The following is a 22733-nucleotide window of genomic DNA, read 5'->3' as shown; positions in this document are numbered from 1 at the left end:
CTGGCTCTTGTTACCTTGAATTCTTCCTCCAAGGATTTGAAGGGCAGTTGCAGTTTGTTGTGGTGTCCATAGAGTGCGATGCTGCTCAGGCTCTTTGGCAGCCCCGGCCATCTCCTGAGGTTTCGACTGCCGAGATCGGAACTGCATAGACGTGGAGGGGCCACAGAATTCTGGGAAGAATGCCATGCTGATACACCCAGGCTTTAAACTTCCTAGGTAGGCCAGACTTGTCCACAGATTTCAGCCAGCCATCCAACTCGGTGCAGGTCGCCTGAATGGATGTTGTGTCCCTTGAAGAGCTGTCAAAAACCTTGCCTAAGCTCTTGACTGGCTTTTCTGTGATGGTTGGAATGGTTGTGCTTGTGATGCTGAACCAGAGCTTGTTCTCCACCTTCCCTTTCCTCAGCACCATCCATCTTGATTTGGCTGATTTGAAACGCATCCGGGTCCACTCCACCAGCTTTTCCAGCCCCTGCAGAATCCACTGGCAGCCTGGGACTGATTCTGTGGTGACTATGAGGTCATCCATGAATGCCCTGATTGGTGGTTGCCGTTGAGCGGAATTCAATCTGGGCCCTCTGCACTCTGGTATTTAATTTAAAAAATATATTGCAATTTAGAGTATTTATGTATTGCACTGTACTGTTGCCACAATAAACATATTTCACATTATATGTCAGTGATATATGACGTGCCAGTTCAATTCTGGCACCGTCTGTGAACAGTCTCTGTACATCTTCCCTGTGGAATGTGTGTGTGTTTCTCAGGTGCACCGGTTTCCTTCCACAGTTCAAAGATGTACCAGGTAAGCTAACTGGCCGTTGTACATTGTCCTGTGATTAAGTAAGGTTAAATTGGGGTTGTCAGGGATTGCTGGGGTGGCATGGCTTGAAGGGCCAGAAGGGCCTACTCCACGCTGTATTGCTAAATAAAATTAAAAAATAATAAACCTGACTCTGATTAAATTCAGGCATTTCATTTCAATAAGCATTACTTAGTATTTGTGCTTTCTATCAATGTTAGCACTCTTAACAATATTTGCATTACAGCCACCTGAGGACCCACCAATGGACAACCACTTCGGAGAACTTCATACTCAACTCCAGTGACTGCATCATTACTACTATGTTAGTACTAATCTCTTTACTTTACTTTTGACAAGTAGATAAGTTGGGTTGCTGCCATGCTGTAAGACTCTATGACAAGACATAATGATTTGGGCAAAACAGACCACAGAAGCAAACAAATGATTTGAGCCAGCTGACATTTATTTTACAATATGGTACTCATACAGTCACAATTTTCTTCTATGAGAAGAAATTAATCTTCACAGCATTGGCAACTGCAAGTAGCAAGCCAGACACTGTATGTTCAATAGAATGGGAAACATAGTTTAAACAACAAAAAAAAATCACAAATTCTGACATAACTGGTTAGTTTCAGTGTAAATTCAGTTTGAAAGCACTTTTTAAATAACATTGGACAAAACATGAAACACTTGTTTTAACAGTTAGTAAACAACTTTGACAACAATTGTTCAGAAAGATGATAATTATTTAAAATCAACGACCTAAACCACGTAGGTTAAAGTAACATCGAAAATCAGGTGGACCCACTCGATTTTTGAAATAAGAACATAGTATCAATTTGATATGTCTCTTTAAAAGTTTTCTGATACACACTGGAAGTAGAGAACTGCAACATTTGAGAAAAACGCAATCTCTGTTCCACTTGCTACAAAAAAAAATCAAATGATAAGACATCCCTGTGTCAAAACTTCCTAAATACATCTTATATACATTTTCACAATTAGCTTAAAATTATATAACTGGAAACTGTTACACATGCCTGGAAGTTTTGTTTCCTAAAGTTTATTAGCTGAAAATGTTCTGTACCTCATTTAGTTTAAAGCTGGAAGAGGGTTAAAGTACTACCTTGACCTTTTTATATACTTAAAAATCTCAGTAGCATTATTATTGATTTACAGGCTTTAGAAAATGAACAAGGGAGAAAAGATACATTACTAATTTGACATCACAGAAAGCAAAAAATAAGCTTCTCACTTGATTGTTCCTACTGTATACAACAATCCTTCTACTTGACCTCAAATGTCAGAGTATTATTAATCCATTTAAACTGAGTCTATATGCATTTATATTTTGTAACAGCTGAATAATTCACTAGATTAAAAAGGTGCAAAAGTGAACCAAATGCCTAATTTGCCATCTTAAATTCATTTTTTACTGTTTGTGATGCAGCTTCACACATGATATAGCATTCAGGCAACAAACGGATAACACAGCATGTTCTGAGCTTACTTCTTAATCAGAGATCCCTATACAAAACCAATGTACAGCACATGGCACTGTCTGTGGATATCTGAAATGAACAACATTTAAACTTACTGTGATGACACGGAAATATTGATATTTTAACACAAGGGGAAACCTAATAAACTAGTTTCTGTGCAAGAGAGAAAGTCTGTGAATTTGGCCTAAGGAAAATCCTGCAGCAAAAGCCATTTTGCAAAACCTAGCACTTTAACCTTTTATATCTGATATTTGGTAGCAGTATAATTTTAAATGCACCATTGCATAAAGTAGCCTTAAACATCATATCTGTTGGAAACACTCTGTATTGAGTTACACTGATCACAGAGTGGTAACATTTCTCTCACAGAAATATTACACAGATATCTAATCAAGATGAGTATGTTAATTATTGCAATGACCACTGTAAATTCCTCAAAGCTTATCGTACACATCTTTCCAGTATAAATAAATTCATCTGTCAGTGTCCAGTTAGCTTTGACCCTAAAGACAATGCACTGATTTAAATAACATATATACATATATAAAGTCTAATATGAATTTATATTATTCTATGATATATTATCTATTGGATTTGAAAATCTGATAAATGTTGTAATTGAATTACAAAGTAATCAGTGCACACTTACTGCTTCTAAAACATTGTATTAATTATTTCAAATAAAGATGAAAATAGATAATGGATAATGGGACCAGCTATGGATTTAAATGACTGGTTTTAAAGTTTAATTTTAATTACACTTACATGACACTTATGGAACTTCCAAAACAGCTTCTTCCACTACTAGTTCATTTTATACCCAAATATTGCTCTATTAATATTTATTTGGCATAAATGTAATGTTTGTTAATAACTGTAATATTCTGTGACCAGTGACAGAAATGGAAACATTTCATAAACAGGGGAAAACATAGGGGGAACTCACTCCAATCCAAAACCTTCAAAGTCTAGTGGAAGGTATAAATCTGATGGGGCCTTTCCCTTATGTCTGATAAAATTAGCTTGGTACAGGCACTTGCTGTGTACCTTAACAAAGGGCAAGGTGTTAATTTCAAAACAGACAGTCCAGTTGCACATAATACATGCAAACAGAAACAATGAAGTTTCACTAGTTCAAGGAGGTTATCTGCGTCATTACAGATGATGTAGCCATTTTAATCTTATGGCCCAGTTGCCCCTTGAGCCACCAGACAGAGAAGGATATGGATTGAAGTGCTGATAAGTGGGAACAGCATAAATGGGTACTTCTTAACCAACATAGACATGGAGTGATGAAGGTTCTCTTTCTGTGCTCTGTAACTAGAATTACTCTAAATCTGTTGGGGCTCTGGAGAGAGCTTATTCTAAATTGGAAATACACTGCACTCCCAAGTAAAATATAAAATGCACAGAATGTCATCTCCATATATTCCACCAAATCCAAGTAAAGAAAGTCTCCTGGAAATTGATAGTGAACAAATATTTAGTAAAATAGATTTTCATTGGTCAACTGAAAATGCTTAATATAGGTGAAGGGATTCAGCCAAACTATTTTAAACATCGTTTAACCACATAATTTTAAGGACTGCATATCTTTTCAAACACTGTGAGAATAATTTACTATTCACAGATGAATTAAGATATATAAATTAACTGTATTTTACAACAGCAAAGCTTTGCTCTGTAATTTGCTTTCTGGTTGTTTGTCTTAAAATAGTGCAATGATTTTTTGGGATTTTTTTCCTCTGGTTTTTTTCTTGCATCACACAGGTCTGTTTGATTCTTACAATGGACCACAGCAGTGATGGTTATTAAGTAAGTAAAGGTGGCAGGATTGCAGCTAACTATGGTATACACTGCTTTATTCTAGAGTTAGTCAGGAAAAGACGGGCAATGATCAAACAACATTCCAGTTCCTCTTCCATTTTCAAGGCATAAACTTATCACCATTCCCTTCCTCTAGCTCCCACCAAAAAGAGCACACTTCAAATTTAATAATGTGCTCTCATTTTCAATAATGCTGATGGTATTGGAAATAAGGTTGACAGTTTTAAGTTGTTCAGTAATCCCTTACCTGGTGCTAATACATTTAATTACAGTAACAGAAATCAGGGTACTGAAAAGGTTGAAGCCTTTAAACTGAGCTCTACAGAGTAGACATTCATTTGAGGCATATTCATAAGAGCACCTGAGGCCAGGTACTGTACTGAGGCTGTGATGTCTCTTTCTAGAGCACTCCAGTCAGTCCCATTCTTTTGCTATTTCCCTGTAGCACCAGATAGTACTTTCTATTGCATGTCTGTCCACCAAAAGCCCAGATTTTAAATTTACTATACAGGCATTGGAATTCAAAAAGCCTTTCAGAGGAATTATCCTATTGGCTCAACGGATATGGAGAATCAATGCTGAATATGATGAGCACCTACTGTATTCCACAACAGTCTATGTACCTTTTAATTATATTAAAATGCTTAGGACGTTGAAGTAAACTTACCAAGGATTATACTTTAAAAATCAAAATCAGCTCTTTAATTTGGCATAGGCAGTGTTCAATTGGAAGCTGCTTTCCTCTATACGAAAACACCATTTACCCAAGGTCAGAGAGCTAATGATGCATTAGAGACCTTTAATGAGCATTTAAATGGCCTCATTTTCCATGCTAACCACACCCCTGTGCTTCCCTCTCCATATCTTATCAATACACGAGGCTGGCTGATACATCTTCGACAGTATTTTTAAGTACTTCTGATCTGCCAAGTAATGCTATCACATAATCAAATAATTTCAAATTCCTACAGACAGGGGTGTCAGTTTTAGGTAAGCTGATCTCAGCGACTTCACACTGAAAGATTCAAATCCATTGCACAAGTAACATGTTTTTACAGATAAGATTTGCAAACAAGTTTTTTCGATTTGAGTGCTTTATAGTAGTCTTCAGGTCCTATAAGTTGTAATTATCGAATAACTTTGGAGTTGAACTATGTTTACATTAAAATATCATTAGTTCTGTAAAACATGAACTGCTTATAGATACTTTTAAAAAGAATTGTAGCTTAAAAATTTTAATTCTCAGGCTTTTTTAGTCCTATTTCTGAAAATAACAAATGCAAAACAGAAATTAAAGTGTCATTTGCTTTCAGCGGAAAATGACTGAACATTTTCAAGAAAGCAATTAACAGTACATAATTTTCAAATCATCCACCATTGTTAAAGAAGCCAATAAGTTGTTCTATCAAAAGCTGCATTTTCATCTTTGGAGCTTATTAATTATTAATTTCCTCTTCTCTCTTTCCACCTTATATTCTTCTATAATTTCATTGTGGTTTCATAGATATCCATCTACTGTGAATAATACCTTACCAAATAGAAACTTTTGTCAGTAAATCTTGAACACAAGAGATTCTGCAGATGCTGATGAACACCCAGAGGAACAAACATAAAATGCTGGAGCTTTCATCAGGTCCTGATAAGAGTCTCAGCCCAAAATGTTGACTGTTTGTTCCTTTTCATAGATGCTGCCTGATGTGCTGAGTTCCGTCAGTAAATCTGACTGGTAATTTACTCCTCAGCTGTCATGCATGCTCAACATTTAGTGTCTAGGACACAATACTTCAAATATACACATACACAGAGTATGCAAGTAATACCATTTTGGGAAACGAGCATCAGTCTACTATAGTTGTTATTTTCAGCCTGTCTCACACCTAGTTATTTAAAGCCACTATCAATGCAGACAATTTTTTTTAGAATGCATTGCAAAGCTACAACATACCAAATATTCAAAGTTACAGAAAGATTTCTTAAGTTATTCATCAGCCAACATGCCAAATGAAAGGTTTGGTTGAAAGACTTCAAACATCTTAAAGAGTATTTCAATCTGTAAGCCTTTTGCAAAATGATCGGCAGTCCATTGTTCACAAACAACGTTGGGCACCATTCGAACACCGAGCGCAGTACTAATCCTCAAAGTCCAAATATAATTCTGAGGATCAGGCTCCAGAATACAACACTTTAATAGGAATTTCCATTAACATGGCATCTGCAGCCTTGGAATTTAAGATGATTGTAAACTGCTCCAACTTCTGGTTTTGTGCATGTAATATATAAATTCCTATCACAATCCTCTCCATTACATAAAACTGCCTTTGTGAAAGGCAGAAAAGGGAAAGAATGAGACTTGGATTAATATAGTCCATTTAATAATCTCAGGACATTCGGAAGTGCTTTACAGCTAAAATAGAACTTTTTCTAAAGTATAAGCACTGTTGTAATGTAGGATAAGCAGCTGCTAGTTTATGCAGAGCAAGATTAAATAATGTTTACTTTCTGCAAGTGATGTTGATTGAGAATAAAAATTATCCAGGACTTTAGGCTACCTCCCCTATTCTTCCTTTGAAACAATGCCATGGGATCTTTAACATGTACCTAAGGGCATTTGCAGCTGCGGTTTAATCTCTCATTGGAAAGATGGCACTCCAATGTATTTCCTCAGTGATGCATGTAAGTGGCGACCTATCCCCCAGTCGCTTGTGGGGGACTCGAGCCCAAAAAGCTTCATACTCAGAGGCGAGATGTTCATTTGCGAGCTGACAGCATTTCTACACACAACGCTCTCAGTATAGACTCGACGTAAAATATACATGTGCAAATGGAGCTAATAACACATTAGCAAAATACAGTTCTACATTTATTCCTAGATTTGCTTTCACTTCTTTCCACATTAAATGTACACAAGGCTCGTCAATTCAGTTGTCTAGCAGTCATGTAATTGTGCAAGATTTAAAGTGTAAAAACTATAGGAGAATGGTTTTGGTTAAATAAATGTCATTGTGGCACCTACAGATTTCTCACAATCCCCTGGCTGTCAGCAATGAAACCTCTGGTTTTCTACTGTGACTGAGCCCACCACTGAATGAGTCAAAAGCACTTAAAACATCTTAACTACATCAAGTACCGTATATAATTTAAATGAGCCTCTTGGCCCATAAGTCCTGTCAGCGGACATCAGGGACCTGATACAGTTTTGTGCACGATGTCACATGCCGATGAAAACTATCTCGCCACATGAATTTCTTACCACAGATGTGGCACTCGTACGGTTTAATGCCAGTATGGATCTTCATATGGCCAACAAGATGGTGCTTCATTTTAAATTTCTTACCACAAACACCACAGCCATATGGCCGGAGGCCAAGATGCATGCTCATGTGTCGATCTCGCTGACTCTTGTGAGTGAAGTTTTTGCCACACTGACATGGGTAAAGTTTGTAAACAACAGCAGTGAAGCCAGAGTGAGAGGTCTTTTCATTAACTGGTGGCCCTAGTTCACCTTCAACCCCATAACCAGGCAGTCGATTCACCTGCATTTCTGCTGCCATCAACGGATCCTGACGGTGTGCACTGATGCTCGTATCTCCCCTGTCAGCTGAAAACTCATCCAGTGATGACCCATAGTAATCGACCTGCTCATCGTAAGAACGATTCTCAGGTCCTTCCTCAAACATCTCTTGGTTTTTGGCAGTGACGATATTAAAGCTGTCATCAATGCTGGAAGATTGTATTACTGGTTCTGCCTGAGTAAGATTCTCCGACTCGGAGACTTGGTGATCTTCAACAGCAGGAAGGGAGACTCCATCACCATAATCCTGCTCAAACTTTTCCTGTTTTACATACACCCACCGTTTGTGAGGCATTATGCTAGGCTGACTATACAGCGGTCTGGCAAAAGCATACTCTGCACTGTCACTTGCTCCTTCCTCGCCATCCTGGCTATTCATTTCTGCACTTAAGTGATCCTGCTCTCCCGAGGAATTGCTGGGAAGGTTGTCGTGATCTACGGATTGAGGCGGTGACACGTTACCCTCTTTGGGGCTCTCTTCACCATTTTCATCAGCCTTTGAATCTTCAGTTGTACCCTTATTGAGTTCATGTTGTCCCAGAGCATTGAGTTCTGAATGTTCCCCTAAGCCATTAAAATTACTGCTACTGGGTGACTGATGGTCAATCAAATGATTTGCCTTCTGGTATGGAACAGTTGGGCACATCTTTAAAAGTTCTGTACACTTATCCACCACGTGCCACATTTGAAGGAAGCTCGCTACTGTTAAGTAGCTGACAATGTCAGTGGCTGGCAATACAAGCTTCCCCGTGTAGCAAGATAACAAAACATTTTCAAATGCCTTTGGGTTCATCACGTCTGGCAGAAGAATCCGATTGCTATTCTTCAGTAGTACCTGATCACAGAAATAAGGTGAACTGGCAGCTAATACAGCCCTATGGGCCCTGAATAAATGACCCTGAACTTGAATAGTGATGTCACATAGCTGTCCATCTTGACGCTGCTGGTTTAACCTCTGCAGTAAAGTACTCGTGAAATTTGGGAACTCCACTCGGAAAAAATTGGTTGCTAGTTCCATCGTAGATGAAATCAAATACTGTTTAAAAATACAAGACAATGGATATGTTAAATATGATCTGAGAAAATGCTAAATTTGTGTACTGTTGAGACTCAAACTAGCATTCTTAAAAATTTCTCTTAGTTTTAAATACTAAGATACAATGTTTGTTCACAGCAAAGCAAACGTAATGCTTTTCAAATCACAGGTTAAATTTGGGCATTGGAAATGGTTATATTATTTAAATTTGTATTCAAATCTCATTATGGCAGCAAGGTAATTTCATAATTAGTTGTGGTTATTAATAAATTGATGCATTAATATATAAACTTTCATGATTTGCAAATCCGTTTTAGAAAACAACTTTCTACTTTTACCTGGTCTGACTCCTATGTGACTTCAGACATATAGCAATGTTGTTGAGTATTTTAATGGCTGCATCACTACATGGTATGGGGAGGGGGCACAGGATCAAAATAAGCTGCAGAAATTTGTAAACTCAGTCAGCTCCATCATGGGCACTATCCCCCATAATATGCAGGACATCTTCAAGGAGCGATGCCTCAAAAAGGTGGCATCCATCATTAAGGACCCCCATCACCTAGGTCATGCCTTGTTCTCATAGCTACTATTAGGAAGGAGGTACAGAAGCCTGAAGGCACACACACAATGAATCATGAACAATTTCTTCTCCTCTGCCATCCGATTTCTGAACGGATATTGAACACTGCCTTTCTACTTCTGTATTTCTATTTTTGCACTACTAATTTAAATATTATTATACTTACTGCAATTCACATTTTTTCTATTATTATGTATTGCATTCTACTGCTGTCACAAAGACAAAAAATTTCACAACATATACCAGTGATATTAAATCTGATACTGATTACTGACTCTATGAAATAGCTTAGAAAACTACTCTATTAAAGCAAAATTTTTAAGAATTTGCAAACATTTTCATCTAAGGGGTTTTGTGGATAGCCCATTTTGGCCTTCTTCTGAGGACCCAACATCACCACGAACCAGACACTTAACTCAAATCATCTATTTATTTAGAGATATTGCACAGTAACAGGCCCTTTGGGCACTACGAGCCCGCACCACCCACCCAGCACCCAATTAACCAACTAACCTTTACATCTTTGAGATGTAGGAGGAAACTGAAGCACCAGGAGGAAATCCACACAGTCACAGGGAGAACGTACAAACTTCTTTGTCGATATTCAGAGATCTCTTGCAGGATGTTAGGGATAAATTTGTCCCGGTGAGGAAGATAAAGAATGGTAGGGTGAAGGAACCATGGGTGACAAGTAAGGTGGAAAATCTAGTCGGGTGGAAGAAAGCAGCATACATGAGGTTTAGGAAGCAAGGATCAGATGAGTCTATTGAGGAATATAGGGAAGCAAGAAAGGAGCTTAAGAAGGGGCTGAGAAGAGCAAGAAGGGGGCATGAGAAGGCCTTGGCGAGTAGGGTAAAGGAAAACCCCAAGGCATTCTTCAATTATGTGAAGAACAAAAGGATGACAGGGGTGAAGGTAGGACCGATTAGAGATAAAGGTGGGAAGATGTGCCTGGAGGCTGTGGAAGTGAGCGAGGTCCTCAATGAATACTTCTCTTCGGTATTCACCAATGATAAAGAACTTGATGATGGTGAGGACAATATGAGTGAGGTTGATGTTCTGGAGCATGTTGATATTAAGGGAGAGGAGGTGTTGGATTTGTTAAAATACATTAGGACAGATAAGTCCCCAGGGCCTGACGTAATATTCCCCAGGCTGCTCCACGAGGTGAGGGAAGAGATTGCTGAGCCTCTGACTAGGATCTTTATGTCCTCGTTGTCTACGGGAATGGTACTGGAGGATTGGAGGGAGGCGAATGTTGTCCCCTTGTTCAAAAAGAGTAGTAGGGATAGTCAGGGTAATTATAGATCAGTGAGCTTTATGTCTGTGGTGGGAAGACTGTTGGAAAAGATTCTTAGAGATAGGATCTATGGGCATTTAGAGAATCATGGTCTGATCAGGGACAGTCAGCATGGCTTTGTGAAGGGCAGATCGTGTCTAACAAGCCTGATAGAGTTCTTTGAGGAGGTGACCAGGCATATAGATGAGGGTAGTGCAGTGGATGTAATCTATATGGATTTTAGTAAGGCATTTGACAAGGTTCCACACTGTAGGCTTATTCAGAAAGTCAGAAGGCATGGGATCCAGGGAAGTTTGGCCAGGTGGATTCAGGATTGGCTTGCCTGCAGAAGGCAAAGGGTCGTGGTGGAGGGAATATATTCGGATTGGAGGGTTGTGACTAGTGGTGTCCCACAAGGATCGGTTCTGGGTCCTCTACTTTTCATGGTTTTTATTAACGACCTGGATGTGGGGGTAGAAGGGTGGGTTGGCAAGTTTGCAGATAACACAAAGGTTGGTGGTGTTGTAGACAGTATAGAGGATTGTCAAAGATTGCAGAGACACATTGATAGGATGCAGAAGTGGGCTGAGAAGTGGCAGATGGAGTTCAACCTGGAGAAGTGTGAGGTGGTACACTTTGGAAGGACAAACTCCAAGGCAGAGTACAAAGTAAATGGCAGGATACTTGGTAGTGTGGAGAAGCAGGGAGATCCGGGAGTATATGTCCACATATCCCTGTAAGTTGCCTCACAGGTAGATAGGGTAGTTAAGAAAGCTTATGGGCTGTTAGCTTTCATAAGTCAAGGGACAGAGTTTAAGAGTCGCGAGGTAATGATGCAGGTCTATAAAACTCTGGTTAGGCCACACTTAGAGCACTGTGTCCAGTTCTGGTCACCTCACTATAGGAAGGATGTGGAAGCATTGGAAAGGGTACAGAGTAGATTTACCAGGATGCTGCCTGGTTTAGAGAGTATGGATTATGATCAGGGATTAAGGGAGCTAGGGCTTTACTCTTTGGAGAGAAGGAGGATGAGAGGAGACATGATAGAGGTATACAAGATATTAAGAGGAATAGATAGAGTGGATAGCCAACGCCTCTTCCCCAGGGTACCACTGCTCAATACAAGGGGACATGGCTTTAAGGTTAGGGGTGGGAAGTTCAAGGGGGATATTAGAGGAAGGTTTTTTACTCAGAGAGTGGTTGGTGTGTGGAATGCACTGCCTGAGTCAGTGGTGGAGACAGATACACTAGTGAAATTTAAGAGACTACTAGACAGGTATATGGAGGAATTTATGGTGGGGGGTTATATGGGAGGCAGGGTTTGAGGGTTGGCACGACAATGTGGGCTGAAGGGCTCGTACTGTGCTGTACTATTCTATGTTCTAAGTTCTTGCAGACAGTGATGGGAATTGAACCCCAATCGCTGGTGCTGTAAACTGTTACGCTAATTACTATGCTACCAAGCTGTCCCAAGAGCATGTAATATGTAGTGATTGTGAGGAGCTATTGAAAGATTAGCTATCTGAGTGACTCACCTTCTCCTACCCCAAAGCCATTCCACAAAGCATTGCCAAGTGCTGAGTGGGATTCATTTACCTTCAACATAAGGAGTTTGATATTCTCCAGGGCACCTCAATTTCTTGCTTAAAAACTTCTTCCATCCATGTTCTGTCCATCACGGCTGCTGTGTTTGACATTTTTAACATACGATGTCAGAACTCAGCAAGGCTTCCTTAAATACATCTCCCAAACCTGTTATTTCTGACAGCTCGCTGAACAAGGACAGCAGAAACACAAGACTATTACCATTGTCATTGCCAGCTCATACAGTCACACACTTTATACAACATGCCATTGCTTCTGTATTGCTGGATACAACTTCAGGAACTTCCTGCTTATCAGCTCCATCCCATAGATCAACCACACATAATGTAATAGATCTAGACGGAGGGAGCTCATCATAACCTTCTATTGGACTAATAAGAATGGGAAACAAATACCATCTATCCTGTGAATGAAATAAAATAAAAATCCTGGAGCAATTCAAATCTTTTCTTTGAATCCTGAGACATATGTGTCTCAGCGAAAGCATTTTGTTTTGATGGAAATGATAAAAAAGAAACATATAAATCATTCCAAAGGTGATGCCTCAAAAAGGCGGCATCCGTCATTAAGGACCCCCATCACCCAGGTCATGCCCTCTTCTCATTGCTACCATCTAGGAGAATGTACAGGAGCCTGAAGACACACACTCAAGTGTTTCAGGAACAGCTTCTTCCCCTCTGCCATGAGATTTCTGAATGGACACTGAGCCCATGAAAACCATCTCAGTTCCTCCTCCTCTGTTTTTGCACTACTTATTGATTAAATTTTCTTTTTTTATATATACTTACTGAAATTTATAGTACTTTTACGTATTGCACTGTACCGCTGCCACAAAACAAATTTAATGACATATGCTGAAGCAAACTAAAAGCCCCGCTTTCCTGAGCACTATCTAATATCTCTCACCCTATCTCGTTACTGTGACTACGCTTACACTAAGTCTCAAATTCAGAGTTAAAAACGATAGAAACTAAAACTCTACTTCAAGATTTCCAAAGCAAGAGTTTCTTTTGTACTTATCATTAGTATCTTCTTATAGTTACTATTCTATAGATTTACTGAATATGCCCACAGGAAAATGAATCTCAAGGTTGTATATAGTGACTTTAATAATAAAATTTACTTTAAACTTTTAATTAAACATGGTTAGATTTTATTTCTTCAAACTTAAAAATCAAGTAACATGGGAGTTCCACTGAAAAAATAAACATCAAAAGCAGGTCAAGTAGCATCTATGGAGGAGCAAACAGTTAATATTTCAAATTGATAAGCTTTCATCAGAACTAATTCTGATAGACAGTCATCCATCTGTATCATTGGCTCTGTTTCTTCAAAATGCTGAGCATTTCTTGTTTCTATTCTCAACAGCTGCACTTTTTGCTCTTCAATTCAAAGCAGTTAAGCTTTTGTTACTTTAATATGTATTTATTTATTACAGCTCAGGGCATCGGACTTTGGAATCAATTCCGGCATCTTCCGTAAGAAAGTTTGTATGACCTTCCGATGTGCACATGGGTCTCCTTCCGTACATGTGGGATGCTCCAGTTTCCTCCCACATTCCAAAGACGTACCAGTTAGGACTTTAACTGGTTATTGTAAATTGTCCTGAGATTAGGTTAGGGCTACATCAATGGATTCCTGCGTCACAGTTCTGAGGGCCGGAAGGGTCTATCTGCACTGTATCTCTAATTAAATAAATTATTTTAATGTTGCATGATAACATATCAACCACCAATATAGTGAATCATAATTAAAATATTGTTTGTGCATTCATTAATCTTTTAGTATGGATCGTACTTTTATCCTCCCGCTTATGTCACAAGAACTATTTTTTCCATTTCAAAATTGCATTATCTTTTTCAAAAATACATATTTTTCTTGTTTCTTATAGACATTCTACACAGCAGGAAAACACTTGGTTAAGTAAAATTTATGCATTGACCAGAAACACTGAATTATTATCACATCTTACTGACATGCCATTTGGCTAGCTCTGGTAATAGTAGCTCTAAAACAATTTTCAATGTCTGTGATGGAAGAGGCTGTCTGAATTATTCTAAACATGTTGTTTTTTTATGTGAGATTCAAACTTATTTTTAATACAATGGCCAACCAATGATCTTTAAGAAATGTAATTAATGTTGAATTCTTTGTGATTAAAATACTCTCCTAATCACTATGCTGCTGTCCCATAAAGCCCAGGAAACTCTGGTAGTCCTACAAGAAAACTAATGCTAAAACCTTTATGGAATTGTGGGATTGTTCCCACAATGAAGGCCATTAGGCCCATTGAGTCTATTCAAACTCCCAATTAATGCTCAATGGCACAGAGCCCTTACGTTTCTTCTTCCTTTCACTCAAGTTTCAAACAAATTGTCCAATGTTGTCTTTTATTCTTATGTGTTTTCTACCCATTGTATTTGTTACAAGAATCATTTCAGAGTACTACTTGTACAGTACTGTGTTCTAGTATTCCTGTACGGGTCTTATATTAATGCACTACTTCCAATTCTATTCACAAGTTTCAAACTTAGTACTTCACAACAAAATTTTTGGTCTTTAACACACCAAGATGCTGGAGGAACACAGCAGATCAGGCAGCATCTACGGTAAGGAATGAACAGTCAAACATTTTGGGTCGTGACCCTTCATTGGGGCTAGTCCTGCCGAAGGGCCTCAGCTAGAAACATTGACTCTTATTCCTTTTCATAGATGCTGCCTGATCTGCGGAGTTCCTCCAGCATTTGTGTGTGCTGCTCTGGATTTCCAGCATCTGCAGAATCTCTTGTGCTTTTGGTCTTCAACTTGTGCATTATGAACTTTGACTTTGCCCCTCTTAAAGAAGTTCCAATCAGATTAAAGTTATCAAAATCATAAATAAGCATATCTTTACATTTTATTTGATCAATTTTCACATTCTAACATTGCATTCTGATTTTCTATTCCATGAAGAAATGGATTAGTACATTGTAAGATAGTAGTGAATGTTCAGCATAGACCCCATCAAACTTAGAGACAAGGGACTGCAAGTATTGCAATGTGCTGCTAAAAGCAAACTGCTAGAAGAACTCATCCAATCAATGAAGTTTGGCATGAGTCCCCAAATCCTAAGGACTTTCTACAGGGGCACATCCTGACTTGGCTGCATCACTGCCTGGTATGGGAACTGTAGGACTCTGCAGAGGGTGGTGCAGACAGCCCAGCACACTTGTAGATGTGAACTTCCCACTATTCAGGACACTTACAGAGACAGGTAAAAAGGGTCCGAAGGATCATTGGGCACCCGAGTCTCCCCAATCACAAACTGTTCCAGCTGCTACCATCCGGGAAACAGTACTGCAACATAAAAGCCAGGACCAACAGGCTCCGGGACAGCTTCTTCCACCAGGCCATCAGACTGATTAATTCACGCTGACAGAATTGTATTTCTATGCTCCTGTTGTACATACTATTTATTACAAATTTCTACAAATTGCACATTGCACATTTAAACGGAGACGTAACATAAAGATGTTTACTCCTTATGTATGTGAAGGATGTAAGAAATAAAGGCAATTCAATTGAGTTCCTGTCCCAATTAAACATAGTTACTTTAGAAGCAAAAACTGCAGATGCTGGAAATCTGAATTGACAGTGAAAAATACAGGAAGCACTCAGTAGGTTAAGAAAGTATCAGTGGGGAGAGAAACAGATTAAGGAAAAGGAACCAGCTGTCTTGTTTCGCAACATTTCAAGTTTTTTCAGTGCAATTTGTACTGCATTCACCAAGACAAGTTGGGGAATACTGCCAAATCTGAAATGTTTTATTGATAGTAGAAAGTCAGCTAACTCCTGTTGCAGACCCCTTTATTATTCTACTCATTGCAAATATGTTAAAGAAACCTTAAGGCTTTGCTGACTTTGATGACAGTAATACCACCGAACATCAAGTTGATGTGGTTAGATTATTGATGGAGGTGATTATTGCCTGGCACCTAAAGGCAGCAAGTGATATTCCTATCACACATTAGTTTGAGACCAAATGTTCCCCAAAACTGGCTGTAAAGCAGAGGGTTGGACTACTTCATGTTCTAATTGAAGAACCTACATAAGATTTAAAACATGAGACACAAACTGATAAAAAAATATAAGCCTATCAAATTCAATAAATATCTTAGGTTAGCAAATTTGCGCGTGGAAATGCATTTGTGGGCTTAGGTTTTGATTTGTAGATAAACAAGTTGTCAGGAGTCAAATAGATATAATAAGGGTAATTTATTATTTATTTCTTATTTAATAAACTTGGACTAATATGAAAATTTAGCACTTTTTGAATGGTGCTTTATTAAATAAAACGTTTTATTTACCAACAGGGCAAAGCAAGATAGCTACTTTTTCTTGCATACACCCTTGCAGCTCTCCTCAAGCCTGCGCTACGAGACCCCGCCCATTTGTCTATCCTAACCTTAAGATGATTAGCCAGCCGCCTGCCAAACATAAAGCCCTGCCCATGATTGGGGGAGAAGCCGTAGATGATAGGGCAGAATTCCTGTCAATTCCCAGGACCACCAATGACATCATCACACCAGCCCACCCCGCCTAAGACGTCAACAAGTCCTCTCTCGGTGAGGCCTTCGAAACCTCACGTCGAGCGACCGAGGATGGGAACGGACAAAAACGGCAGCTGGGTTGGAAGGATGCCCGGCCCAGCGCGACCTCGTCTCGGCTTGAGTCCGCAAGTGTCAGTGAAGGTCACCGGGCGCTGCCGCCACCATCACCACGTACCTGTGAGACTCCCTTTCACCTGAGAGGCCGCATCGGCAGCTCCCCGACAACCGCGCTGACGTCACCGCCAGCTCACGTGACCGCAGAGGCACGCCTGCCGTGTAAACAAACAGGCCGGAGCAGCGCGCAGGCGCTGTCCGCGCTCTCTGAACTCCGTTGGAATGCGTCGTCCGTAATAATGTAACAGCCTTTGCTTTCGTGGCACCTTTTACAACTTTGCAGTCAATGCAATGTTAATCTTGCTTTTATGTTCAACTCTTATTATCTAACTGCACTGCACTTTTTCTGTAATTGTCGCGCTATAATACAGTCACAGAGTCTTACAGCACGGAAAATGTACCTGCAATTCAACTGGCCCATGCTGTCAATTCCTTTCCACCCAGACCCTTTGAAACTGCACTCTGCATTCTGTTATTGCTGAAGACACACACTCAATAATTCAGGAACAGCTCCTTCAAAGGATTCAAAGTACAATGCAGTATTCAACCCTGATATTGGTCTTCTACAAAGACAGCCACGAAACAGAAAACCACAGGACCTATCAGAGAAAAACATCAACCTCCCCCAACGTGCAAGAAAAGAAAATGCGTAACTGGCAAGAAGAACATCAATTCCCCCCCCAACACAAAAACCAAATTGTGCAAACAGCAACAAGAAAGAACAAGTGAAAACACAGAATCAAACACACAATCAAAAGAGTCCGTTTTCAGTTCAGCTTAGTGTTTACTATCTCCAGGCTGCCCTGATTCAAAGTCACCCAAAATAGCAACAGAAAAAGTAGTGACCAGGAGCTCCAGTCCAGTCCACAGCTGCAGATACCATCCTCTGCCAGCATCGAGGGAGAGAGACCATTCAAACACAGGAACCTTCCCTCGGGAGCAGTGTGCAAGAGGGAAAGAGACACCTTCCCCCGGCAGCAGTGAGCTAAAAGCTGGTAAAAGGCGTTGAACACCCGCTTGCCTTCCACTCTTGCCTCTATGCTTTCAATCTTCCTCTATGCTTTAATCAGCGAGAAATGGAGTTGATCATGGGCTCGTGCCCCATCTCTAAGCTTATTGGCCACAAGCCTGCTGGAACCTTCTCACAGACAGCAAAGCACTAGATCACTCAATTGGCCCAAAAACACCTAATGAAATTGTAGATCACAGGCTCCAACAGTACCAGTGCCACAAAGGAAAGAAAAAGATGTAAAAGAAGTGAAAGAAAGTTTTGTGGACCATCTGGAGGATGTCGCCTGTGGTAGCGCTGTTCGCCGGTGCCATCTTCTCCTCCATGATCAGATTTCCATGAACCCATAAAGGTTTTTCATTTTCTTGCATTATTTATTTGCAGTAATTTTGATGTCTTTGCACTGTACTTGCTGCCACAAAACAACAAATTTCACGTCATGAAGAAGTTGGCACAGTAGCATTGTGGTTAGCATAGATATTATAGCGCCAGTGATCTGGGTTCGATTCCGGCTGTTGTCAGGAGTTTGTACATTCGCCCTGTGACCGCATGGGTTTCCTCTGGGTGCTCCGGATTCCTCCCACAGTCCAAAGACTTACGGGACAGTAGGTCAATGTGTGTAATTTGGTGGCATGGGTTTGTTGGGCTGGAAGCGCCTGTTACCGTGCTGTATCTCGAAATAATAAAAAAAATAAATGCATACAAGTCAATGAGCAGTGGCCCATTGGAGATCAGAAGCGTGAGAAGACGTAGCTCACTCAGGTACGCTGATTGAGTAGAAAAGGCATTGACTCACTGCAGTTTGGTGTATTGAGCAGCAGCCAATCAGAGATCGGAAGCGTGGGAAGACGTAATTCACTCAGGTTCACAAATTAAGGAGAAAAGACAGCAACTCATGGCAGTTTGGTGTTTTGAACATTGGCCTATCAGCGTTCAGGATCGATTTGCAAGAACAAATTAAAATAAGGCAGCGGCAAGCGGAGGGGCCATTGTTGGAGTGGACAGAATTAGACTGTGGAGTTTGGGGCTTTAGTCAAAGAAAATGAAAAGCTGAAGGTAGATTTACCCCCCCCCCCAACACACACACACACACACACACACACACACACACACACACAGTTTATTTATTGATTTTCCTTCTTTATATTTGCTCTGTTAGATCAGCAGTGATGTCAGGCAGGATAGTTGAATACAGCTGCAGCTTCTAATACTCCGCGTTGATAAATTGGAGCTGGAGCTGGCTGATCTCTGGATCATTCGGGAGGCTGAGGGATGATAGACAGGACATTTAGCGAGGTAGTTACGCCCAAGGTGCAGGACACAGGAAACTGGGTGACATTGAGAAAGGGGAAAGAGGGTAAACAAACAGTGGAGGGTACCCCCGTGGCCATCCCCCTCAACAACAGGTATACCATTTTGGATACTGTTGCGGGGGGCGGATTGACCGAGCAGAGGAAAGTCACAGTGGTAGATCTCTGGCATTGTGTCTGGCTCTGTGACTTAACGGAAGGGAGGAGAAGAGGCGAGCAGTGCCAGTAGGAGATTCGTTCATTAGGGGAATAGAAAGGAGGTTCTGTGGATGAGAATGAGAATCCTGGATGATATATTGCCTCCTGGGTGCCAGGGTCTGGGACATCTTGGATTGAGTCCTCAGCATTCTTAAGGGGAGCATGAACAGCTTGAGGTCGTGGTCCATGTAGCTACCAATGACATGGGTAGGGAGAGTTCAGGGAGTTAGGTGCTAAGTTAAAGAGCAGAGAGGCCACGTGGCCATATGGTTAAGGCATTCAACTAATGATCTCAAGGTCATGAGTTTGAGCCCCAGCCGAGGCAGCGTGTTGTGTCTTTGAGCAAGACACTTAATCACACATTGCTCTGCGACGAAACTGGTGCCAAGCTGTATGAGTCCTAATGCCCTTCCCTTGGACAACATCAGTGCTGTGGAGAGGGGAGACTTGCAGCATGGGCAACTGCTGGTCTTCCATACAACCTTGTCCAGACCTGCGCCCTGGAGAGTGAAGACTTTCCAGGTGCAGATCCATGGTCTCGCAAGACTAACGGATGCCTTTAAAGAGCAGGATCTCTAGGGTTGTGATCTCAGAGTTGTTACCCATGTCCTGTACTAGTGAGGCCAGAATTAGGAAGATTATACAGTTTAATACGTGGTTAAGGAGTTGCTGTAGGAGGGAGGGCATTAGATTTTTGGATCATTAGGGTCTCTCCCAGGGAAGGTGGGACTTGTTCAGAAGGGATGGTTTATACCTGAACTAGAAGGAAATTAATATCCGACTGGGAAGTTTTGCTAGTGCTGCACGGTGTGGGGTGGGGGGGGGGTTGTTCGGGGTGGGGGGAGGTAGATTAAACTGGAGTTGTAGGGGAAAGGAACCAGAGCGCCAGAACAGAGAGTGGAGAGGTTGTGGAGACGGATCTTGTTAAGACCTCAGACAAAGTCAGGAATCAAAAGGTTGAGTATGGTGTGACTAGTGTCCTGAGCTGTGTATATTTCAATGCAAGAAGTATCATTGGAAAGGCAGATGAGTTGAGGGCAGGGTGATTTTAACTTTCCACATATTAACTGGGACTCTCATACTGTAAAAAGACTAGATGGGATAGAGTTTGTCAAATGTTTTCAGTAAAGTTTCCTTAATCAGTATGTAGAGGTACCAACAAGAGAGTGTGTGATATTTGATCTGTTATTAGGGAATGAGGCAGTACAGGTGGCAGAAATTTGTGTAGGGGAACACTTTGCATCTAATGATCATAATGGGCTACCTGACTGGCAGGCCACAATTTGTGCAGCTTCAGAGCTGTGTGTCAGATGTGGCTACATGCAGCACAGGGGACTGTATTGGCTCTCTTCCTGTTTACTCCTGTGTACCTTGGGCTTTAGATACAACACTGAATCGTCCTCTGCAGAAATTCTCTGATGATTTAGCAATGGTTGGGCGTATAAAGAGAGGATGGGAGGATGAATACAGGGCCCTGGTGGAGGACTTCGTCAAATGGTGCAAGTTGAGCTGCAGAAGGAGATGGTGATAGACTTTAGGAATACTAAGCCTGCATTGCTCCCAGTTACTATTGATGGTGAGGACCTACAGGTACCTGGGGGTGCACCTGGATGACAGACTTGAGTGGAGCACAAGCACTGAGGCTGTGTACAACAAAGGCCAGAGTCGCCTCTACTTCCTGAGGAAACTGAGGTTCTTTGGATTGTGCATGTTCTAGTAGTCTGTTGTCACCAATACAATCTTCTGTGCGGTGGTGTTCTGGGGCAATGGCATCAACACGGGTGATGCCAACAGGCTCAATAAACTAATTAGAAATGCTGGCTCTGTTATAGGAGTCAAACTGGACACACGGGAGGCTGTGGTAGAACAAAGGACCCTGCAGAAAATCCTGGCAATTTTGGACAATGTTTCTCACCCCCTGTATGCCACCTTGGCTGAACAAAGGAGCAGTTTTAGTAACAGACTAAGACAACCGCTCTGTATGAGTTAATTCTTTCCCATGGTCATTCAGCTCTATAATGAGTCAACCTATAGCCAGGGAAGTCTTGATCCCCTCCTGTTAGACTGTTTGAGGGAACTTGTTTTTTTATTCTTTCTTACTTCTCTTCTAATATTTGTATATCTGTGCACTTGTAATGCTACTGTGACACTGTAATTTCCTTTGGGAGCAATAAAGTATTTATCTATAATGTCACTGTTTCAAAGTAAATATGGAAAAAGATAGGTCTGGTCTGTGGGTTGAGATTCTATGCTGGAGAAAGGCCAGTGCTGATGGTGTCCGAAAGGATATGGCAGTTGTGGATTTGGGACGGCCTGCTTCCTGGCAAAGGTGTACTTGGTAAGTGGGAGGCCTTCAAAAGTGAAACTTTGAAAGTACAAAGCTTGTATGTACCTGTCAGAATAAAATAGAAAGATAACAGGTTTAGTTTTCAAGAGATAACAACCTTAGTTTTCAAGAGATACTGAGGCTGTGGTTAAGAAAAAAGGGAGGTGCATAGGAGGTATAAGCAGGTCAGAACACATGAGATGCTGATGGATTGTAAGAAATTCACGGGAACACTTGAGAAAGAAATCAGGAGGGCTAAAAGAAGGCATAAAGGTGCTCTAGCAGACAAGGTGAAGTGGAATCCTATGGGATTCTACAGATATGCTAAAAAGGAAAAGGATTGCAAGGGACAAAATTGGTCCTTTGGAAGATCAGAATGGTAATCCATGTGAGGAGCCAAACCAGATGGGGGAGATATTAAATTATTTTTTTGCATCTGTATTTACTCAGGAGATGAACACAGTGTCTATAGAAGTGAGACAAAGTGAGTCATGGACCCTATGCAGATTCCAGAGGAGGAGATGTTTCTATCTTGAGGCAAGTTGGGGTGGATATATTCCCAGGGCCTGACAAGGTGTTCCTTCAGACCTTGTGGGAGGCAAGTGCAGGAATTGCCATGGCCCTAGCAGAAGTACTTAAATCATCCTTAGCGACAGGTGAGATACCGGAGGATTGGAGGATAGCTAATTTTGTTCCACTGCTTAAGAAAGGCTCTAAAATAAACCAGAAAATTAGAGGCTGGTGAGCCTGACATCAGTAGTGAGAAAGTTATTCAAAGGTATTCTGAGGGACTGGTTACATGAGTATTTGGACAGACACAGACTGATTAACGATAGCATGGCTTTGTGCATGGTAGGTTGTGTCTAACGAATCCTATAGAGCTTTTCGAGAAAGCTGATGAAGGCAAGGCAGTTGATGTTGTTTACATGGACTTTAGCAAGGCATTTGACAAGGTTCCACATGGGAGTTTGGTCAA

General features: G+C 40.8%; 1 protein-coding gene across 2 annotated transcripts; it reads right to left on the bottom strand.

Moving 5' to 3' along the window:
- Positions 1–1179: 1179 nt before the first annotated feature.
- Positions 1180–19867, bottom strand: zbtb43 (zinc finger and BTB domain containing 43). 2 transcript variants are annotated; one of them, XM_063073423.1, is made up of 3 exons: positions 16976–16987; positions 12203–13896; positions 1180–8744 (listed from the first exon to the last, which is right to left on the bottom strand). In XM_063073423.1, exons 2-3 carry the CDS (start codon positions 12209–12211, stop codon positions 7305–7307), a joined length of 1449 nt encoding a protein of 482 aa, XP_062929493.1. In that variant the 5' UTR covers positions 12212–13896; positions 16976–16987; the 3' UTR covers positions 1180–7304. The 2 variants fall into 2 exon arrangements, with proteins under 2 accessions (XP_062929493.1, XP_062929494.1); XM_063073424.1 differs by lacking the exon at positions 12203–13896 and having other exon boundaries at positions 16976–19867.
- Positions 19868–22733: the final 2866 nt, after the last annotated feature.

Source organism: Mobula hypostoma, chromosome 21 (assembly GCF_963921235.1).
Source record: "Mobula hypostoma chromosome 21, sMobHyp1.1, whole genome shotgun sequence".
Classification (NCBI taxonomy): Eukaryota; Metazoa; Chordata; class Chondrichthyes; order Myliobatiformes; family Myliobatidae; genus Mobula; species Mobula hypostoma.
The sequence above is the reverse complement of the archived record's forward strand: the minus strand, read 5'-3'. Positions and strand labels throughout refer to the sequence as shown.